Here is a 17,585-nt window from a genome sequence, read left to right on the forward strand (position 1 = left end):
GTGCCCTGGGAACGGACAGACCCCTTCAGCTCCCCTCCTGTACCCCAGCCTGTTTGCAGTGGGGCTCACCTACATAACAGCTGTCCGAGGGCCAGGCCTAGTTCTCTTATAGAACGTTGGCCCTTTTTGAAGGGTGACTTGACAACTCAGGCACTGTACCCCCAGCTGCTTAAATAAGTTAGAACAAAGCAAAGGGAGAGACAGAAATAGGAAAGTGAGTGAATGGCTGTAGGTCAGATGGCCTCCATTCTCAGCCTCTCTTTCCAGAAGGTGCGTGTAGGGGCTGCTTGCTGTGACCCTAACCTGCACGTTTGTGTGGAGCATGAGCGCACAGGGAGAGGAGCAGCAGGACCGGGCCATCGTCAGAATCGCCGCTCACCTGCCGGACCTCATCGTCTATGGAGACTTCTGTCCCGAGAGGCCCTCTGTGGATTATTTTGACGGAGTCTTGATGTTTGTTGATATTTCAGGCAAGCACGACAGGGATGTTCGATGTGGGCAAATGATAGGCTGGCATCAGAGTGTCCATTTATGGCAGAGCTCGATGGCAGGACAGGGTGCCTTTCCCCAGCTTTTTATGAAAACACTTCACCTACTAAAAGCATGTCAGGTCATGGGCAGCCTTCAAGGTGCCCAAGTCCCTGACCTGGAACTTCAGGCTCCAGTGTCCCTGCCCCGACTTCAGTGACTCAACCACCAGGCTTCACACACTTCCCAGGCGAAAGGGACCTCCGCACATGGTCTCTCCAGATGGTGTTTCCATCGGAACAGGAAGCTGCCACCGCTTCCGAAGTGGTGGAGTGCTGTGTGCTTTCATTACCTTGGGGTGGACGCTCTAGGCCCCGTTGGAGGAACTGCGATCATTCCTGTCGAGTGGAGAAATTTGGAGGGAGGAGGTCCCTGGTGCTTCCCCTGACCCCTCAGATAATCACCAGATGGTGGAGGCTGCATAGCCACCACTGGGCCAGCCACAAAGGCCTTGAAGAAGCCTTGCCAGGAGCTAACGAAGGGCCCGCTGTTCCCCAGTGTGCCCTCCTCTCCTGCCCTGGCTGCTTCCTCCAACCGCCTGCCCTTTGCTGCAGGTTTCACGGCGATGACTGAGAGGTTCAGTACAGCCATGTACATGGACCGAGGGGCAGAGCAGCTGGTGGAGATCCTCAACCACTACATCAGCGCAATAGTGGAGAGTGAGTGTCCCCACCGGCCTGGCTAAGGCCATTGCAGTTCGTTGTTTTTCCATATTTGTTGGTTAGGAGCTGATGTAGTCCTATTGCTTAGCATTCTCAATTTCCCCCCAGGAAATGTGGGTGAAGCCAGTCTTTTTGAAATACAATACAGTACAAGTGAAGGAATGCAAACCAACCTCCCTAATACGGAGTATTCGAGGGAAAGGATGTTTTGCATTCGTTCAAGGACTGGCCGAGAGACTATATTGAAAAGAACTGTAGTAGTGATACTCTCAGCTGTATTCAATAACACCAAAAAAACAGCATCACTATAACCCGAAAGTAGTCATTAGGAGAATGCCGAATGAAGAGATGAGTGGTTTATAAGTAACTCATCAGGAATTTGTCTTCTAATGATGGCATCTGAAACGTGTAGAAATGGCTGAAAAACCTGGTCCCCTTTTCAACCTCTGCCCACCACCTTGTTGGCATTATTAATATGAACTATTCATGAAGAAAAGGATTGCCCTGGCCGTGTTTCTGAGTGTTGGCCGGCACATTGAAGGGTCACGGGTTCTATTCCCGCTCAAGGGCATGTCCCCGGGTTGTAGATTCGATCCTCAGCCCCAGTTGGGGCACCTTTGGGGGAAAACACTCAATGTGTCTCTCTCACATCTCTCTCTCTCCACTCCTCCTTTCCACTCTCTCTAAAAATCTTCAGAAAAAAATATTCCTGGGTGAGGATTAACAGGAAAAAAAAAAGAAAAAAGAAAAGGATTTGCTCTATTAGGATGAACTCTGGGTCTCTTCTTCTATCAGGCTCTAAGTCCCCTAGGAATGCCTTAGTATCACCCACTAGGCCAAATGTGATGCTCCTGAAAAGCAGAAACTATATCTAATTTTTTTTGCATCCCACTCAGCACAACAGTAGTCAACAAGTTTGTGGTGAAACATATATAGGAGTAAAAAATTTTCCTTTATGTCAAAAAGCCTAAATAAACAAAATGCAAGTTGGTAATAAACAAAGCCTAAGTTGACCGTGGTGGTGGTTGCCCAGTTTCCTGATTCTTAGTTCTTATGTGTCCTGCCATGCACCACTTACCAGGGTCACTCAAGCCTCAGCTCATCCTGTATTATAAAAGCGTAGTATGCAAATTGTCCCCTCGACCCTAGTTCTTCTGGGAGTTCGACCAGGGAGCAGACCAGCTGGGGAAAGGGAGGGAGGTCCTGGCCAGTGGTGCTGGCAGGCGGCCAGGGCAAGGGAGGGAGGCCCTGGTGCTGGCAGGTGGCCAGGGGAAGGGAGGGAATACCTGTCTGGCAGCTGACAGGCGCCAGGGACCTGAAAAGTGCACGGAATTTGTGCACTGAGCCTCTAGTAATACTTATATTGAGCAGTTAGGTGCCTTTATTATCACAGGAGTAGGGTAGGTGTCCTCAGACCTCATTGGAAACCCCACCTCCTCCTCTCCTGGTTTTTCCCATTCACAGAATCAGAGCATGTATACAATCTAGTTCAGGCTGGTGAACCTTTTGAGCTCGGCGTGTCAGCATTTTGAAAAACCCTAACTTAACGCTGGTGCCGTGTTACATATAGAAATTTTTTGATATTTGCAACCATAGTAAAAGAAAGACTTATATTTTTGATATTTATTTTATATATTTAAATGCCATTTAACAAAGAAAAATCAACCAAAAAATGAGTTCACGTGTCACCTCTGACATGCGTGTCATAGGTTCGCCATCACTGATCTAGTTCATGTCCCCATTCTGTGGGTGAGGAAACACACCATACAGTTTAAGTAACTTGTCTGAGATAACATCTTTTTTTTTTAATCCTCACCTGATGATATTTTTCCATTGATTTTTTAGAGAGAGGGAAAGACAGAGAGAAATATCAATGTGAGAGAAACACATTGATTAGTTGCCTCCTGCATGAGCCCTGACCAGGGAGGGCTGGGGCTAGGGAGGAGCCTGCAACTTAGGTGCATGCCCTTGACTGGAATCGAACCCGGGACCCTTTGGTCCACAGGCCGACGCTCAGTCCACTGAGCCAAACCAGCTACAGCTGAGATGATATCTTAAGCACAAGTCTGCTCTCTAAATTGCTGTTCTCTTGACCTAATTTCTACTCCATGGGTGAAGAATGAATTCTTCTTATTAGCTTTAAACAATTCAAGTTTGATTTAACTTCTTTCCTTTTCTTTTTTTTTTCTCAGAGGTGTTGATTTTTGGAGGAGACATCTTAAAATTTGCAGGTATGGGAGGCATCTCAGGCAGCAGCGGCCAGGAGACTGGGTTGAGGCACGCTTGTGTCCAGATTTCATACAGAGCAGACTGGTCCCCAGGGCAGATCATGAGCCCCTGTGGTCTGTCTCCTCAAGGTGATGCACTTCTTGCCCTGTGGAAGGTGGAGCGAAAGCAACTGAAAAACATGATCACGGTGGTAGTTAAATGTAGCCTGGAGATCCACGAGCTGTTTGGGACCCAGGAGTTAGAAGGCCTGGACATCCGCGTCAAGATAGGTAAGCTTTTTGCCCTGGCTGGTTTTGCTCAGTGGATAGAGCATTGGCCTGTGGACTGAAGGATCCCAGGTTCAATTCTGGTCAAGGGCATGTACCTTGGTTGCAGGCTCAATCCCCAGTAGAGGGCACGTAGGAGGCAGCCAATCAGTGATCCTCTCTCATCATTGATGTTTCTATCTCTTTCTCCCTCTCCCTTCCTCTCTGAAAGCAATACAGATATATTAACAACAACAAAAAAGAGAGGTAAGTTTTTGAGAAAGGAGAGACAGATGGGGTCCTCTAAGGAGATAAATGTCACAGAAAGATGAGTGAGATGTAGTAGCTGGCTTCCTGGCTGTGGGAGAGGAGGCGTTTTGGAATGCCTGGGCCCAGAAGAGGGAGTCACACCACGATTCTGATTTTCCCAAGAACCTGTGCTGCCAGGAAATATCCCAGAGCTTCCGCAAACCTACAGCTTGCCTTCTCGCCAGGACTGGCTGCGGGCCACATCACCATGCTGGTCTTCGGAGACGAGAAACGCAACTTCTTCCTGGTGACTGGCCAGACGGTGGATGACGTGCGCCTAGCACAGAACATGGCGCAGATGAACGATGTCATTCTGTCACCGAATTGCTGGCAGCTCTGCGACCGGAGCATGATTGAGATCGAGAGGATCCCAGACCAGAGAGCAGTTAAGGTTCGTGGGGTGCTGCGCTCGCAGGAAGCTGCAGTCTGGGCCAGGGGCCGCCTGTCGGAAAAGCCACTGGGAAGGCGGGCTCCATGTGGCTCCTGGACGGGAGACTCAGGTGGGGTCAGTGTGGGTCCACCTCAAGGCTGTGGTCTAAGACACCTCGGCTGAGTTCAAGGGGAGATGACCAGGCCCTGCGGTAACGAAGGACCTGGAATCTGGCCCAGAGGCCTCTGGGGCTGGTGCCCTTGCTATAGGAAGAGGAAACGAATCCTGGCCGGTCCCGGGAGCAGGGGGTTGTTGTTTGGGGGGCTGCCTATGGCCCTCACCTGCACTACTCAACACTCTCCTCGCCCAGGGCAGGGACCACGGAGCGGAGGGCTGGAGGCAGCAGGGCAGCAGTTTGGGGTGGGGGTGGAGGACTGTTGGGTGGCTGCCTGGTGAGAAACACTGTGACGTGACACTGAAGGCTATGGCCACTTAGAGAAGCTGTGCGTTTCGAGTGTGTAAAGGGGAGGAGAGCTGTGCTGACTGAGCCAGGAAAGGGGCTGCGTGGCAGAAAGGAAAACGGAGGGTCCATGTAGATGCTGGCAAAGGTGAGAGCCCCCACTGGGCCAGTGTGGCCCTCACACCCACCACTCGCTCTTCCAGCTGGCTGCTCACACGCCCTGGTCCCCGTTTAGCCACTCCTTATATCTTTCAAGATGGTTTTAATTTTTGTGTTAATTTTGGCCTCACAGAAAAGTTAAAAAATAATAGTTTCCTTATATCCAGCATCCCCAGATGGTAATATCTTTCATAACCAGAGTTCAAGAGTCAAAACCGGAAAATGAACCCTGGGACAGCACTGTTCACTAATAAGAGGCCTGTTTGGGTTTCCCCGGTTTCCCACCAATCAGTGTCCTCAGTGGAGTGTTCCAGGTTCTGCCCACGACCTCACACTGCATCTCATCCCTCTCTTACTTTGCCCCTGGAATCTGTAATAATAGCGCTTCATCACTTCCTGGTCTTTTATGACCTCGACACCTAAGAGGACTGTGGATCCATTATTTTGTTGAATGTCCCTCCATTTGGTTTTGCCTGACATTTTCTTAGTACTGGACTAAGGCTGTCCATTTTGGGACAAGAATAGCATGGGAACGAGGCTATACCATTCTCTGCATGTCCTGCCATGGGGTCACGATCCCGACATGAATCTCATGACTGGTGTTATTCTGAATGCACTATGGGGCACCAGCCCCTTTACGCGTATGTGAAAGAAGTGGTGTATGGTTTAGCCAGGTTTTATATGAATTAAATGTTATGAAAGGCAAAGAAAAAACAAAGGAGTAGAAAGTTCTAAGAGTGGAAAAGTATGTGGGTTGGCCTCCTGGAATAGCCTTCCGTGTGTATACTTATGATTGTAATCTTAACAAGTGATTGGAGACATTTTATGTGATCACGTGCCAATTAAAGAACGGCATTGTTTGTGCCTCTGATCACCATGCCCTGGAGGTTCCAAAGCTTACTCCCTGCCCATGCTGCTGAGAGATGAATTTCAAAGGGCCAGCCACCCCTCAGAATAACCAAAATTTCTGTTTCTTTAATTTAGGTTAATTTCTTAAAACTACCCCCTACTTTTAACTTTGATGAATTTTTCACAAAGTGTATGACTTTCATGGATTATTATCCTTCTGGAGACCACAAAAGTAAGTACCCTCCATGGACAAGAACCTCTGCCTCCACCTGTGGTCAGCAGGGTGTCATACCAATGCCCAGGGCTCCATCCCATGTGTTGGGGTCCTCAGTAAGCACCCAGTCCTGAGCAGCACACGAAGGGGCCTCCTGCTTGTCCCCACAATGGCTCCTTTCACCCATCTTCCAAACATGTGCGTCTCCCCCACAATGAAAGAAAAAACTAAAACATCCATGAATCCTATTTTCCTAGTCTTCACCACCAAACTTTTCGCAAGACTAACCTTGCACCCACACCTCTCTTCTCTCCAGCCTCTCATTCATTTATTCTCCCAAGAAATACTGTTTGCAAGCGCCTCAGGGGCATATGCTTATTCTTTGACCTTGAGCCTTTGACATCTAGCTTCCTATCCCTTTCTCCTCCGTCTACCAAGGCTGTTTATGTTACGGCCACTAATGACCATCAATTTGCCAGCCTGGATGGCCTCTCCTCGGGCCTCATCCTAGGCGGCTGACCTTAGGTTACTGTCTTTTTCTGGGCACTATCTTTGCCTCTTTCCCTATGTTCAAGAATATTCTTCTTGAGTTTTGCTCTTACCCCTCCAAGCCCTCGGTTTCAGTGCCCTTTGCAAAGTCTCCTTTCAGCCCTTAAATGTTAGTGATTCCAGGATGTGTCCTTGACCCTCTAGTCTTCCCTGCTTATCTCTTGGAGAACATTCATCCGTGGTTGACTCCCTGCGACTCCCAGCAGGGCTGGGACCAGGGTGAGGAAAGCAGGAGCCTGGGACACAAAATTTGAGGGTCTTGTGAGTTGCTTGCTAACTGCCAGAATCCAGCCCCGATTTATGTCCTGAACTGTAGACTCCTACACAAACTGCCTATGGGCCATCCCCACTTCCAACATTAACATGTTAAAAAATGGTTAAAGAGGATAATTTAACAACTTACTTTATTTAACATAAACTGGACAGTTTATTTAACATAACATGGACAGTTTCCTTGCCAAGAACTGCAAAATGGGCGGGAAGTCAAGAAGCTTTAATAGCGTAGAGAATAAAGAACAGGAAGAGACAAATTAGAAAAGATTTGATTGGCTGAAACCACATATTAGACCTTGTTTGGGGTGAGAAGGCTCTGAGTTGGCTTGGCATTTGGAGATTGGCTGCCTGGATAGACTGTTCCTACAGGGACAGAACGTCATCTAAGTTTTGGTTTGCTCACATGGCAACCAAGGTAGTGGGCGACTTGCTTAGGCTCACCCAGGGAGTTCCTATCAAACCTGGGATGAGAATCCAGTTTCCTGAATTTTATTCCTGCTGTTCTTTCAACCTTATCACCTCCTTCATCTGTCATCATTCCCTCTGTCATCACCATCCCTCACCTGCCCATTCCCATCACCTGTGGCAATCGTTTTAGCTCAAGTCTAGATGTAAAAATCTCCCCAAGTTCCAAAGTTTGAAGGTAATTAAAATAGGGCTTTGAGCAACATGCAATTGAATTTTGATAAACCCACAACCTCTAAGAATTTCTCACAGAACTTCCCTTGACCCTATTTAACCACTGCCCCTGACTGGCCTGGGATGACCCCTGCCCAAGGGGCTGGGGCTGGGGGGCTCCCCTCTCTCTTGCACCCCAGAGCCAGGCCTCTCTTTCTGAGCCTGCTCTCCTTCTGATCCTTAGACCTCCTGAGGCTTGCCTGCATGCTGGAGTCTGACCCTGAACTGGAGTCTTCCCTACAAAAGTATGTGATGGAAAGCATATCAAAACAGGTATTTTCTTCATTTAATTTATTGTTTGAGCGGGGTGGTGTCAGGGACTTTGGACAGCTGGAAAGATCAAGAAATCCCATAGCTAGTAATCTGTTCCATTAAAATAAGAGGTGGACTGACCTTCTCCATGTGTCGAGGACTGTGAAATTTACTATTCACATCAGGAGACTTTTCGGAACTAAAGGGGCATCATTCATTATTATCCTGTGACAACAGGTGTAAACTAGGGCGTTGCTGCCTTCTACGACCGGGCAAACTGGAACTGTCCTAAGTGTAAAGAACCTATGGCCGCCCTTTCTAAATGACACATAGCAGAGAGATATCGAGGGGGTGGGCAGGGTACACCATTTCTCCAAGGCACTTGCATTAGATTCCAAGCCTTGAAAGCTAATAATGAAGGTAATTAAAACTCTCAGAGAGAGAAACCAAGATGGCGGCATAGGTAAACACCGGAAATTGCTGCCTCCGACAACAACTTCAAAAATACAACTAAAAGAACAGTCATCATCCAGAACCACAGGAAGGCTGGCTGAGTGGAAATTCTACAACTAGAAGGAAAGAGAAGCGCACACAGACTCAGAGGAGCTACGAAAGTAAAGTGCAGATAATGAACCGGAGAATCGAAGATGGCGGCATAGGTAAACACCGGCTATGCCGCCGTAAACAACCACTTCAAAAATACAACTAAAAGACGGAACGGACATCAACCAGAACCACAGGAAGGCTGGCTGAGGAGAGACTCTTCAACTAGAAGGAAAAACAACAGCATTCCGAGGCTCAGAGGAGGCGCAGTGTGGAAAATTTAAAGGTACGGTGGTGCGCGCGCAAAGCGGGCTGGTGGCTGAGGGCGCGGTTGTTGTTTTCAATCAGGAGTGAGTCTCAGACTCTGGGCTACAGATCCGGGCGAGTCTCTAGGGACCCAGACTCAAACGGGAGAAGCGGGACTGTCTGGCTACGGTCCCTCCGAGGTTTGCAGCGGTTGCGGGGACAGAGAGGCAGAATCCCTGGGGACGGACTGAGAGCAGCCATAGCTGCTCCCTCCCCCCGCCCTGTTGAGCCCGCCCCGCCCAAGCCCTGCGCAGAGCCATTTGCCGATCGCCTCAGGCAAAGGCTGGATTAGCGCCTCCCCAGAGGACTGAAGTTTTCCACACAGCTGATTCCTACAGCCAGTCGGCCTGGTGGTCAAATCCCTCTAGTGTTAACTACAACAATTAAGGCTTGGCTAGAACAAGACTGCACACAAAGACCACAAGGGGGTGCACCAAGAAAGCATAAAAGATGCGGAGACAAAGAAACATGACAGAAATGGAGGATATGGAGCTAAAAATCGCAATTTTGAGGGCTTGCTATAAACTTGAGCAGAGCCTCACGAAAACTAATGAGACCCTCGATGCTACGATAAAGAAATTAGAAAGTAAGCATACACGGACTGAAATAAAGAATATTATACCCAATAGCAGACCAGAGGAGCACAAGAATCAAACCAAAGATTTGACAAAAAACACCCAACTGGAAAAGCAAAATGAAAAAAGAATCCGAAAGTGTGAAGATAGTGTAAGGAGCCTCTGGGACAGTTTCAAGCGGACTAATATCAGAATTATTGGGGTGCTAGAAGATGAGAGACAGCAAGATATTGAAAACCTATTTGAAGAAATAATGGCAGAAAACTTCCCCCACCTGGTGAAAGAAATGGACTTACAGGTCCAAGAAGCGCAGAGAACCCCAAACAAAAGGAATCCAAAGAGGACCACACCAAGACACATCATAATTAAAATGCCAAGAGCAAAAGACAAAGAGAGAATCTTAAAAGCAGCAAGAGAAAGAGACTCAATTACCTACAAGGGAATACTCATACGACTGTCAGCTGATTTCTCAACAGAAAGTAAAGTGCAGAGGTACGGAGGCTCCTGCGCTCGAGGAAGGGCTGGCACCTGAGGACGCGGCTGTCTTTTTGAATCGGGAGGGAGTCACAAGCTCCCGACTGCTCTGAACTCCGGTTCTGGGAAATCTCTGGGGTCCCAGGGCTCATATGGGGAGAAACTGGACTGTCTGGCAGCAGGCAGAACTCGGAACTTGAGGACGGCTTTCCCTCAGAGGTGCTGGCAGCAATTACCGAGACACTGAGATGCGCGGCCCCTTAGGGCAGGGCTGAGGATCAGCCATAGCTGCTTGCTCCGCCCTGTTGATTCTGAGACCCTGCCCCATCCAGGCTGCTGCAAAGGCTTTTGCATATGAATGCCTGGGTCCTTTGCAACCTGAAAATTACCTAACAAATTGCAGCTGGGCCAGACAGACCCAGAACTTCCAAGAGAAGGCCCAAGGCCCCACAGCAGCTTGCATTGCTTCACAGCTGGGCCTCATCTGGGCACCCCCAAACCCCCAAAAAAGGAAGGGGAATCTGCATATCTCTTCGTAGCTCCTGCTGGGTAACCTCAGGAAGAGGCTTAATTAGCACCTCCTTAGATCCAAGAGCCAGTGTACCCAGTGGTCAGAGTGGGACCATCCAGATTACAACTCCTCAGATTCATAAGGAACACACTCAGGGGGCAGACTCAGTGAGCACCAAAGCCCCACTGAAGCAAGTCTTGCCCCAGAAGGGTGTCTTCAGCACAGAAGTTCTCCCACTGCAGACACAGTTGATTCTCACTGCCAATTGGCCTGGAGGTCAATTCCTCCCAGTGACACCTAAAACAATCAAGGCATAACTACAACAAGACGGTGCACAAAGCCCACAAGGGGGTGCACCAAGAGTGTCCACCTCAGGTAACTGGGGAGGCTGAGCCACTGGGCCCTGTAGGACACCTAGCACACAAAACCACTCTACCAACACAGGGAAGCAGACAAAATGCGAAGACAAAGAAACAGGTCACAAATGACAGAAATGGAGGACAGCAAATGACTGGATATAGAGTTCAAAACCACATTTCTAAGATTTTTCAAGAATTTTATGGAAACCACTGATAAATGTAGTGAGATCCTCAAGAAATCTAGTGAGACCCTCGATGTTGTGATAAAGGATCAGCTAGAAATTAAGCATACACTGACTGAAATAAAGAATATTATACAGACTCCCAACAGCAGACCAGAGGATCGCAAGAATCAAGTCAAAGATTTGAAATATGAAGAAGCAAAAAACACCCAACCGGAAAAGCAAAATGAAAAAAGAATCCAAAAATACGAAGATAGTGTAAGGAGCCTCTGGGACAACTTCAAGCGTACCAACATCAGAATTATAGGGGTACCAGAAGAAGAGAGAGGGCAAGATACTGAAAACCCATTTGAAGAAATAATGACAGAAAACTTCCCCTACCTGGTGAAAGAAATAGACTTCCAAGTCCAGGAAGCACAGAGAACCCCAAACAAAAGGAATCCAAAGAGGACCACACCAAGACACATCATAATTAAAATGCCAAGAGCAAAAGACAAAGAGAGAATCTTAAAAGCAGCAAGAGAAAAAAAGTCAGTTACCTACAAGGGAGTACCCATACGACTGTCAGCTGATTTCTCAACAGAAACCATGCAGGCCAGAAGAGAGTGGCAAGAAATATTCAAAGTGATGAATAGCAAGAACCTACAACCAAGATTACTTTATCCAGAAAAGCTATCATTCAGAATTGAAGGTCAGATAAAGAGCTTCACAGATAAGACAAAGCTAAAGGAGTTCATCACCACCAAACCAGCATTATATGAAATGCTGAAAGGTATTCTTTAAGAAGAGGAAGAAGAAAAAGGAACTCTTACCATTTGCCACAGCATGGATGGAACTAGAGAGCATTATGCTAAGTGAAATAAGCCAGTCAGAGAAGGATAAATACCACATGATCTCACTCATTTGTGGAATATAATGAACAACATAAACTGATGAACAAGGACTGATCCAGAGACGGAGAGGCATTGATTGGACTGTCGGGCCTTGGAGGGAAGGTAGGAGAGGGTGGGGGTGAGGGGGAAAGATCAACCAAAGGACTTACATGCAAGCATATAGGTCTAACCAATGGACACAGACAACGGGGGGGGGGAGGGCAGGTGAGGGCATGAGCGGGGCGGGGGGTAGGTGGTAACGTGGGTATAAGGACACATATGTAATATCTTAATCAATAACAAAAATATTAAAAAAAAACTCTCAGAATTACCTCCAACCCCCTTTTAGTAAAATGTTCCTCCTTTTATTCACTTAGATCTAGGCTCTCTCAAATGTATGAATCCATAGGAAGTCTAGCCACCACTCAGCACTGGCCGTGTGCCAGGCGTTCCGCTGTGGCATCATCTCCCCTCCAGTCCTGTGGATATCTGCAGCTCCATTTTACATAGAGGGGGAGACCCAGAGGGTCCCAGGGTCTTCCCTGAGGTTGCAAAGGAAGAGCTGAGGCTTCAATTAAACCCTCTTCTAACTGAACCTATTGCACACACACACACACACACACACACACACACACACAGGCTGTATACCCTCCTAACAATATGCCCCTTTAAATCCTTAATCCCATCAAAATGCGTTTGTGTCCTGGAGGAAATCTCTATGGGACAAGCATGAGCAGTGGGCGCCTGCCTTCCCAGTAGGGGTTGAAGGGATGTCAGAATGGATCCCTCCGCCTTCAGCCCAATTTGAAAACACTACCTCTAGTGCAGCGTTTCTCAACCTGTGGGTCTCGACCCTTTGGGGGCCGACGACCCTTTCACAGGGGTCGCCTAAATACATCCTGCGTATCAGATATTTACATTAAGATTCATAACAGTAGTAAAATTACAGATGTATAATGCCTTAAGCTTCCTCAGCCACCGCTAGAATTAAATGACTAAGTTTCCTTCGAGGGCCCTACCAGGGGACACCCAGAGTATTCCAAAGAGAGAAAAGTGGAGAGTCCTCATAGTAAAAAACCCTTCTTGCGTTCATAGCCTCTGGATTGGTCTGAGAGAAGGACCTTCCAGATGTCAGGGGTCTGGAAACGTGAACATTCTGTAGGATTTGTGTGTTTCTCCAGGTGTCAGTGCACAACCAAAAGGTTCAAAGTTCAAGTCCTCAGGCCAGTTAAGAGAAAATAGTCTATTCCTCATGTTTCAGCCCATTCCAATGCAAGGCGTTTTGCTAGCTTGGCTGTGGTGACTCCATTTTGTTTTTTACCCTTTCCCAAGGCCAGCCCCTGCCCCCGCCCTCGCCCCCGCCCCAGCAGCATGGAGATCCTTAGAAATATATGGTTGCGTTTTCCAATCCAAAACTCAGGACACTGGGTCTGGTAGAATAATCTTAATCATTCAATCAATTTGTTCGATAGATTTTAATATTTAATAAGTAATATTATTCCTGTATTTAACCTTAATTATGTAATAAATTTGTTTGAAAACCATCACGTTGGTTAGTTAGACATAATTAAATTGACTTTTAGGAAAAGAATAAAATTTCACGGAAGCAGGCCCACCACCCAGTTAGGGAGCTTCCTCACCCATAGTGCCCACTTTCACCTGGAAGGTATTTCCATTGCCCACAGTTTCACACTTGTGTTATTTGAAAGAGAAAAAGATGCAATGATTATCCTCCATTGGTTTGCTATGCACTTAATTAACACAATTCCAGGGTGATTATAGGCAGGAATAACATGGGAACATGTCCTTGGAGAGGAGAGGGGAGCTGAGTGAGAGGTGCCACCCCAGGGAGGTGGGGTATGCAGGGGGAACCTTGGCTAGGAGTCTGGATATTTGGGGTCTCTTTTGCTGCTATTTCCCCAGGCGACCCTGGAAAACCTGTGCTATTTCTCCATGTCCCCATCATCTCATCAGGAAACTGGGGAGTAACAATACTTATTTTATGTCACTTGAGGATGAAGTAGGTCAGTTTCAAAATGTTCCAGAAGGTACCAGGCTATGAAAATATTTTAAAAGGTTGAATTACATTGTGTGTTACTCTTTCTTAATCTTTATTGTTGAGAGTATTACAGATGCCCCCTTTGCTCCCCCCCTTGCTCTCCTTCACCCCACACCTGCCCCACCCTGGCCTTCTCCTCCCTATTGTCTGTGTCCATGGGCAATGCATCTAAGCATAAAATTATTTGGTTAATCTCTTCCTGCCCCCTCCCCTCTTCCTTCTCAGATTTGTCAGTCTGTTCCATGATTTCATGTCTCTGGTTCTATTTTATTTATCAGTTTATTTTGTTCATTAGATTCCTTGTTTGTTTATTTTGATTTTTAGATTCAATTATTGATAGCTATGTATTTATTGCCATTATATTGTTCATATTTTTATCTCTTTCTTCTTCTTTCTCTTCTTCCTCTTCTTCAAGAATACTCTTCAACATTTCATGTATAGTTTGGTGGTGATAAAGACCTTTAGCTTTTTCTTGTCTGTGAAGCTCTTTATATGACTTCAATTCTAAATTATAGTTTTCTGGATAGAGTAATCTTGGCTGTAGGTCCTTGCTAGTCATCACTTTGAATATTTCTTGCCACTCCCTTCTGGCCTGCAACATTTCTGTTGAGAAATCAGCTGACAGTCTTATGAATACTCCCTTGTAGGTAACTAACTGCTTTTCTCTTTCTCCTTTTAAGATTCTCTCTTTGTCTTTAACCCTTGGCATTTTAATTATGATGTGTCTTGGTGTGGGCCTCTTTGGGTTCCTCTTGTTTGGGACTCTCTGAACTTCCTGGACTTGGAAGTCTATTTCTTTCACCAGGTAGGGGAAGTTTTCTGTCATTATTTCTTTAAATAAGTTTGCAATATCTTGCTCTCTCTCTCTTCTCCTTCTGGCATCCCCATAATGCGAATGTTGATAACTTGAAGCTGTCCCAGAGGCTCCTTACACTATCTTCATATTTTTGGATTCTTTTCTCTCTCTCTCTCTCTCTCTCTCTCTCGTGTTTTTTGCTTCCTCATATTCCAAATTGCTGATTTGATTCTTTGTATCCTCTACTCTACTGTTGATTCCCTGTAAATTATTCTTCATTTCTGTTAGTGTAGGCTTCATGCCTGACTGGTCCTTTCTCATGTCTTTGATAGTCTCACTAATTTCCTTGAAATTCTCATTAAGATCATTGAAATTCTCACTAAGTCCCTTGAAGCTCTCATCAAGATCCTTGAGCATCCTTATAACCATTTTTTTGAACTCTATATCTAGTAGTTTGCTTGTTTCCATTTCATTGAGTTCTTTTTTGAAGATTTCTTCTGTTCTTTCATTTGTAACATGTTTCTTTTTCTCTGTATTTGGCTACTTTTTATGTTTGTTTCTATGTATTATGTAGAACTGATATCTCTCCTGGAATTGGTAAAGTGGCCTTGTGTAGTATGTGTCCTGTAGGGCCCAATGGCTCAGCCTCCCTAGTCACTTGAGCTGGGCACTCTAGATATGTGGGCTGTGTGCACTGTCTTGTTGTAGTTGAGCTCTGAGTGCTATTGGTATCACTGGGAGGAATTGACCCCCAGGCCAATTGGTTGTGAGGGTCAGCTGTGACTACAGCAGAAGAGCTGCTGTGCAGGAGACACCCTCATGGAGCAGGACTTGCTTCATTGGGGCTTTGATGCTCACTGAGCCTGCCACTTTAGTGTGTCTCTCATAGATGTGTAGAGTTGTAATTGAACATGGTCTGAAGCTGTCCACCAAGTACATTGGCTCTGTGGCCCCCCTGTAGGTGCAAACTCAGGCACTGCCTATGCCCTGCCTAGGGCCACCTGTCAGCTAAAGTGTGATCTGCAGGTGGCTGCTACTTGTATTGGGCTTAGAAGTGCCCAGGAGAGGCCAAGCTGTGAAGCAAGGCAGGCTGCTGCTAGTGCTGGGCCTGGGGCCTCTTATTGAGTGGTATGGGGCCATAGCATGCTATTCTTATCCTTAAACTGAAAGAGAGCCAAAAGGAATGGTAGTTCTCTCTCTGTGGCGATGGCTAATCTTGCCACGAGAGTGCAGCAGTAGGGGCAAGGAAGTGGTTCCTTTCCAAAAATTAGCAAATGTGTGAGTTCCCATTGCAGGAGATTTTGCTAGTGAATTTATTCCCATCTGCTCGAATTTGGGCTGGCTCTGCCATGCTGTGCCTCACACATTCTGATCACTTCACAGCTTTCCCAGAGAATTTCAACAGGCTAGTTCCCACCCAGTGAGAATTGCTTGTGTTGATGTTGGGAGGAAGGGTCCACAGCCAAGGACAGGTGCAAAGTGAAGTGTCTCTACTTGGCAGATTGATGACAAACAGCTTCGGGGTTATTTGTCTGAGCTCCGCCCAGTGACCATTGTGTTTGTGAACCTGGTATTTAAGGACCAAGACAAAGCCGAAGTCATAGGCTCGTCCATCCAGGATGCCTCCGTGCACATCAATTCTGTCCTGAGGGACTTCCGAGGCCAAATCAATAAAGTTTTCATGTTTGACAAGGTAAGTGTGAACTAAGGGGTGGAAGCTGCCAACAATTTAATGTTACCACCTGCCCAGGCACATCGGTGAGGGGAAGGGAAGAGACACTTTTAACCTGGAAGCATTAGTCTTCATTTAGATTGAATATAGCAGCTTCTATGGTGAATGTGGCATTACTGCAGTCCAGGTATTGTTCTCGACATTTTGCCTCTATGGACTCATTCCACCCTCATGACCGCTCTGAGAGGTAGGTGCTCTTATTATTATTTCCATTTTACAGATGAGGATGTTGAGGCAGAGATGAGGATTCTGAGATAAGAAAAGTTTAAGTTTGGCTCATGGTCATCCAGCTAGTAAGTAGTGGGCTGGGATTCCAGCCCAGGTCATGCACCTTCCCAGTCTGTGCTTGAACAGCCCAGCCCACAGTGCATCTCCCAGCGGTTCTGAGTCAGGTGTTTTCTAACTTTCACACCCCAGAAGTTTGTTTCCCTTAATGCACACCTGCCATATCTACACTTTCAGCCCCCTGTCACTTTCAGGGAACGGGACAAGGGTGGGGATGGGTAGATGGGAGGGGTACCCCTAATAAGCTTAGAGAAATTGCTGGTGACAATGGGTGCTCCATTCTCAGGTGTTTTCTGTATCTTAAGATCAGAGCATTTAATAACTGAGCTACACTAATTCAATAATTCCATAAACATTCATTGAGCCTTTTGCAGAAGGCTGAACGCTAGGACTGGGCAGCCAAGAGGAGTCAGTCACACACATTGCCACACAACCAGCAGGAAGAAGCAGTTCTGTGGAAGGAGGGTGAACTTGGTGCTCCCGCCCTTTCCTCCCATTTGGATCCTGAGACAGGAGCACAGGACCCAAGAGTAGCCGTCAGTGTTTGCAGACATGGCTCCCACAATTCCGGGCCTTCTCTGAGCCTTGGTTTGCTCATGAACAGTGAGAGGGATATTATTGGAATAGGAGAGTATTTGCCTCAAGGGATTGTTGCAAGTTTTGAAAAATGTGTGGGCACTTGTATCACCACTCGCTTCAGTGAGCTGCGGGTCTCATGGTCAGAGCGAGACCACTGCTCACCTTGCAGAGCCACTAGGCGAAGTTTCCAGGCAAGGCAGACCCACTGGTGTCCCCAAATGGAGCCCTCTAGTCCCTACACAGATCTGGAATCAGAGCCCAGTGCCAGTCAGGACTGACCTGTTTACATATATACCCTTAAGCTTACACTTTCTATATGCATATACTATAAAGTATCTATGCTATATGAAAGTGTGAAATATATAGTGTACTATATATATTAGATTAAGTATATGTGTGCCATAAAGTGTGTGTGTTAATTACATGTATTAATTACATATAACATTACAATAAAATGTTTTAAACACAGTAATCATTTTAGTAGACAAAGCAACCTCCGCAGGTCAATGTCATATCCATTTTCATGCTGACTGAA

At 46.7% G+C, this 17,585-nt stretch overlaps 1 protein-coding gene across 1 annotated transcript in view; it reads left to right on the forward strand.

Annotated features, from left to right (window-relative positions):
- The first annotated feature begins 322 nt into the window (after positions 1-322).
- Positions 323-17,585, forward strand: part of ADCY10 (adenylate cyclase 10) — a 58,883-nt gene continuing 41,620 nt past the window's right edge. Inside the window, exons 1-8 of the mRNA XM_070396293.1 lie at positions 323-470; positions 1,083-1,187; positions 3,383-3,421; positions 3,548-3,688; positions 4,159-4,364; positions 5,947-6,043; positions 7,710-7,798; positions 15,956-16,147. Of these exons, the coding sequence (XP_070252394.1) occupies positions 323-470; positions 1,083-1,187; positions 3,383-3,421; positions 3,548-3,688; positions 4,159-4,364; positions 5,947-6,043; positions 7,710-7,798; positions 15,956-16,147 (1,017 nt within the window). The remainder of the gene's footprint in view (positions 471-1,082; positions 1,188-3,382; positions 3,422-3,547; positions 3,689-4,158; positions 4,365-5,946; positions 6,044-7,709; positions 7,799-15,955; positions 16,148-17,585) is intronic.

This window comes from Myotis yumanensis, unplaced genomic scaffold (genome assembly GCF_028538775.1).
Source record: "Myotis yumanensis isolate MYYU_CA2020_CCGP unplaced genomic scaffold, mMyoYum1.0.hap1 SCAF_17, whole genome shotgun sequence".
NCBI lineage: Eukaryota > Metazoa > Chordata > Mammalia > Chiroptera > Vespertilionidae > Myotis > Myotis yumanensis.